This window comes from Lactuca saligna, chromosome 2, assembly GCF_052625555.1.
Source record: "Lactuca saligna cultivar CGN05327 chromosome 2, ASM5262555v1, whole genome shotgun sequence".
In the NCBI taxonomy this organism is placed as follows: Eukaryota; Viridiplantae; Streptophyta; class Magnoliopsida; order Asterales; family Asteraceae; genus Lactuca; species Lactuca saligna.
Window position 1 is genome coordinate 86,196,187 of NC_136418.1, and position 5,584 is coordinate 86,201,770.

A 5,584-nucleotide genomic window follows, 5' to 3' on the forward strand; every position below is an offset into this window, starting at 1 on the left:
TGTTATAGTTAGATGTTTTATGTAATGTGGTATGTATTTCTGTACTTTTATCAAATTTCCATATTATTATTATTATTATTATTATTATTATATATATATATATATATATATATATATATATATATATATATATATATGAGTAAATTACTGAAATCGTCCTTGTGGTTTGGTCAAAATTGCATGTTTGGTCCCTAACTTTTTTTTACACTCGGATCGTCCCTGTGGTTTGATTTTTTTGCGTTTTTCGTCTCTATGGTTTGGTAAAAATTGCATGTTTGGTCCCTAACTTTATGTATGTAAGGGACGAAAAATGCAACAAAATCAAACCATAGGGACGAAAAACGCAACAAAATCAAACCATAGGGACGATCCGAGTGCAAAAAAAAAGTTAGGGACCAAACGTGCAATTTTGACCAAACCGCAGGGACGATTTCAGTAATTTACTCTATATATATAAACTCATATCATAAATAAATTGTTTTTTTTTTTTTAAAAAAAAAAACATTAGCAGCGACACCTTTAAGGACGACAATGACCAATTGCGACGACTACTGATTCCGGGAAGAGTAGCCGGAAAAACTCTGACAAATACTAATAGAGATGGCGCCAATAGTGATGGCAGGGACATTTAGTGACGACGATGCTATTTGCGACGACAAACGAGTATTAACCACGAGGTAATAGTGACGACCCTTTAGCGACGATATGGGTCATCAATTGCGACGTTTTTTGTCGTCGCTAAAGGTTAGGTTTTTTTTGTGAGGATGTTAACATATTCTAGGTAAAGTTTGTTTACCTAATGTTTTTGGCATGTAGACAGGGCAATTTGGTACCCTGAAATTAAACGACAACGACATTTTGTGTTTAGAAAGATGTTATGGGATTCGTCCACCATAGATGCACTTCGTATATTTTTGTAATTTTAATTACAACACTAAAAAGTTCGATTTTTTTTCTCAGTGTGATGGTGTTTAACCTGATTTAGATCCGTCTGCCAAGTGCTGATCTTGATGTGGTGTTAATGGAAGAAGGATCGGTACAAATTTTCGGTGTGGGTAACAGAAAACTATTGTTATAAACCATTAAAATCATTGTTTTGTTTCATTAATCATTTAAATTTTCTTGATATCAGTGTGATCTAGAAACGGTTCTTACATAGAATACAAAATAACTAATAAATAAAAAGTCTGGTTTGACCCCTATAATTTAGTTCCCTTGTTGGTGACTGTTGGTGGGTACAAATAATTTCATGAAAAAGAGCTACAGAAAGAAACAAAGAATCACATGATGATGATGAAGATTATGATGAATTTGGAAACATTTTAACAATTGTAAAATTAATGCTCTTAGTTATCAGGAAATTATAATTTGACAAATCCATTCAGTGAAAACAATATATTCTCAAGCCCATTTGGCTAGGAGAGACATCAAGCCGGCACCAAGAAGAAGAAAAACATTTGAACCAAGTAGAAGCATCTTCTTGTTTTTCATCCTGGGATTATTGAAATCCGGAGAAAGTAGGTTGACAAGAGCCATATATATTAACATTCCAGCAGATGCAGCATTTAGCACGCCTTCGACAATAAGAGAATTTGTATTGTTTTCTTTATAGCTGTTGCTCATCAATATTCCGATTACAATTCCACCTGGAGTCGTAAGGGTGAAAAACGCTCCCATTGATATAATCGCCAGTGACTTGATTTTTGCCTGAAATAAGTGAACCATGTTATATATATAGGATTTATTCGTAGCCATAGTTGATATTCAACCCAATTACGTAGACTAAAATAAATCTAATTAATTTGTTGATAATATCCGTACCTGAAAGATGCATCCACCGAGGCCTAATCCTTCGAAAAATTGGTGGAAGGACAAAGCAACAATAAGTGGTTTTATGGTTTCCGGACTTTTGGAAGCACCTAACGATAATCCTATAATTATTGAATGAGCGACAATTCCTAATTCCAGCACCTGCGATCCAAAAGATAAATAATATTTTCACCAATATATTACTTCTTGTAACCCACCTTAAAGTTTAATTATAGACATAATTAAAGGATATCGTCGATTGGTTCATCTTAATTAGTGTCTTTAATAATTTATCTGTTTGCAGCCTAGTTATTTTTATTTCAATTAACTTTGTCGTTCAAAAGAAACAAAAAGATTTGAAAGATCTAGTAATTTACCTGGGAAATAATCCGATATCGATAAACTTGGGAATTATCATTGGCGTGAGAATGGTGATGGGTTGTATGCATGTGAACAGTCACAACCCCAACGTTATTTTCTTCATCGTCAACCCCTTCAACTGCTACCGTCTGATTCTTAGGATGGCATGCCACTGACCAGCTCTCAAACATCAACGTCACAATGGTTGCAATCATAGCCACAAACCCAGATAAAGGAAAATCCCCCCAAACCTGTTCTTTCAAACATGGAGACATCAGGCTCTCGAACGCGTCTGGAAGTATATGGATAAAACCTGTAGCCAGCATCACGCCCGCAGCGAATGATTTTATTAGGAAGAAACCATCTTTTTCTTGGCGTAAGGCCGGAAAGATTTTGCCAGCGAAAGGTAGAGATACGCCGATTCCGCCCGCAATCAATATGGAAGCAAGTGCGATTAATTTGTACTTAAGGGTTTCGCTTTTGTTGCCGTGGATTTCTTCGTCTTCACAACTGCAATCAGCAAAGACTCTAATGACTAGGCTTAATAACAAAAATGCCGTAACTATTGGTTTCTGAAATTCCATTTGATTTTCGAATTAATTGTCAACGTATTTTCTGAGTGCGTGCGCTTTTTAATATATAGGGTAAAAAAGAAATCTTAAAACATATCACTCATAAAAGATATCACGCATTTATTATCATGTACAAATTGTATGACATACAAACTCAGTCTCCTTAAACAAACTTGTCGTTATCACAAACTAATCCATATCTGCAAAACCCATTTAATTTTGGAATTAACTTTCATCCACTTTTTATAGCGTAAAAATATATCATATTTTAAGATGTACATCGCCGTTGTTTTGAAGGTTCTCACGATAACATGGTAACACCCTTAAAGGATGCTCCGTACACGCCATAATAAAAAACAAATAAAACCCATTTTTTTTCTCACCTTGACGTATGTGACCGTATTAACCCATCTATTCATTGGAATATATATGTTCTGATTGCGCCGGTGGCCATATATTTTTGCTCGATGAGATCCATTATTAATCTGTTATCAAAAACAAAAGTTCTACCGATATCGCACGAAGGCGAAGGCTTGGTGATGGTACTTGTAGGGTATGGGGTTTGTCGGAAGTGTTCAGACGGTCCAAGCCAATTTGAGGCTAGGGACAAATACAAAAATGAGGCCTTTAAATTTCAAAATTTTGTTATCGCATTCGATAATACATGATTTATGTGCAACTAGTACATGGGTACTTATTATTAAATTGGAGTTATATGTATTACAAAAAAAATTGATCGTGTTTAAGGGTGTGAGTTTTTAAAGTCCAAAAATTTGTCATGAATTTTCAACTTTTTAAAATAATATTTATTAAAGAATAACCCTTAATTTTATGGGAAAATGTCATCATAGCACATTAAAGTTTGGTCAATTGTTTGATTTAGTCACTAAAATAATTTTATTGCGCAATAGGCCCTAAAAATATCATTTTACCTACTAAATAAAGCAATTATGCAATTTGATTCCGGTTTCACCGGTTATATTTAGTCTACATGATTTTTTTTTTAAATAAAAATTACAACGTGGCTTTTTTATTTTCTCTTAAATTTTGAACCTTGCATTAAAATTTTCCATGGTCAACGAATTAAAACTCCCTATTTCTCCAAACACAATCCACCTTCCTCTTCTCCAAACACAATCAATTTTCATTCACCTATCGGGTTGCTCAACCCACACGTCGATGACGACTTTCAGCTTCTTCCCTTTTTCTTGTCCAACACCAAACTGATGTCATCAGTAAGTCTTTCGATTTTGCTTTTTGATGTATAGGGTTTTTGAGGAAATCGTAGGGCGTACCTTTAACACAAACAATTTTTCTGATGGGGATTAGTCTGTGTTGGGCTATTCACCGGTACTGTTGTTTTTAGGGATTTTGTTTCCATTTTGCCTCCAAGTGTATATATTTTCCAATGAGTGAATAGGTCACCATTAGTTTAAGATCTCTGGGAAATGCATTTCTAATTCATTAGATATTAAACTGTAATTCATGAGAATTGTGAACCTCATCATATCCATTCGTCTACTTCATCCTAAAAACCATAATTATCTATAGTGAAAAAAATGTTTCCTAGGTGTGCATCTTTGTCTTGATCTAGAAACTACATTCACAAAAAAGGAATATCAAGTGTGCAACTTCCACCCCGTCTACGACCTACACCATAAAAAAATAACAGATCATTTTTTCGATGTCGGGACTGTATCTTTTAGATGATGGGTGATTTGGAGTTTCCGGAAACAATAAAGGGAAAGTCAAATAAGATACAATGTTATAATAAAAGGTAAGAGGAGGAACAATGCAAGGAGTCTACCTGTAGCCGGGTTGTAGAGTTCACTGAAAAATCAAGAGAATAAGAGTTAGAGGTGAAACGTCGCAAAAATAAAGTCATAAAATTTTCGTTTTAGATTAATAAATCGTTAATACATATCATTTCCATACAACCAAGGTAATCAAGATTTTGCAAAACATCATCGAATCAGAGTAAATCACATAATGTGGAAACATGCGATGTGTGCTTTGCAATCCTCCCGAGCTCTTCCATTTGAAAACCAAAGTACCTAAAACATAAACTTAAAACTGTAAGCACAAAGCATAGTGAGTTTCCCAAGATACCACATAACATACATAACTTCTCATATAACAGGCCCCACCCACTGAGATACGGGCCCCGCCCACACTCGCATAAGGGGCCCCACCCATTGAGATACTGGCCCCTCCCACACTCGCATAACAGTCCCCGCCCACTGAGATATGGGCCCTACTCACACTCTTATAACAAGCCCCTCCTACTGAGATATGGGCCCCGCCCACACTTAAATAACGGGCCCCGCCTACTAAACATATAACTATATAATCATATAACATTCAAACACATGCAGAAAACAAAAAGATAGTAGCATACTGCATAATCACCGTGCCCCGCCCACATACAAATCGTATATGTATAACCTAATATTAGCATATAGAATAACTATCGGGCCCTAACCCGTCCAACATACATACCAATACACACACATGCAAGAGTCACACAAAATACTTACATCCTAACATAAAAACTATGGGTCGGGATTGGTGCCTTCGACTCGCTAAACATAGTGAGGAGACTCACCTCGCACTGCCGAAACGCACAGAAAATCCACGGCTGCTCACTAACAGATCCCCAAACTATATCAAAACAACATCCGATCAACATTTGGGTCCCAATCCATAACTATAAGTCCAACAGTCCATTATTAAGGTAAAAAGAACATTTTACCCCTTACATAGTTTGGCCCATGACAAAAGCCCAAACTCAAAATCTAAAAGGACCAAAACCAAATAATTACTCAAGGCCCATACTTGGCCTA

The 5,584-nt window shown here is 35.7% G+C and overlaps 1 protein-coding gene across 1 annotated transcript; it reads right to left on the bottom strand.

Moving 5' to 3' along the window:
* Positions 1-1,349: 1,349 nt before the first annotated feature.
* On the bottom strand, positions 1,350-2,753 carry LOC145028931 (zinc transporter 3-like). Its single transcript, XM_078977618.1, has 3 exons — positions 2,187-2,753; positions 1,822-1,971; positions 1,350-1,707 (listed from the first exon to the last, which is right to left on the bottom strand). The coding sequence occupies exons 1-3, from the start codon at positions 2,751-2,753 to the stop codon at positions 1,402-1,404; spliced, it is 1,023 nt and encodes a 340-aa protein (XP_078833744.1). The 3' UTR covers positions 1,350-1,401.
* Positions 2,754-5,584: the final 2,831 nt, after the last annotated feature.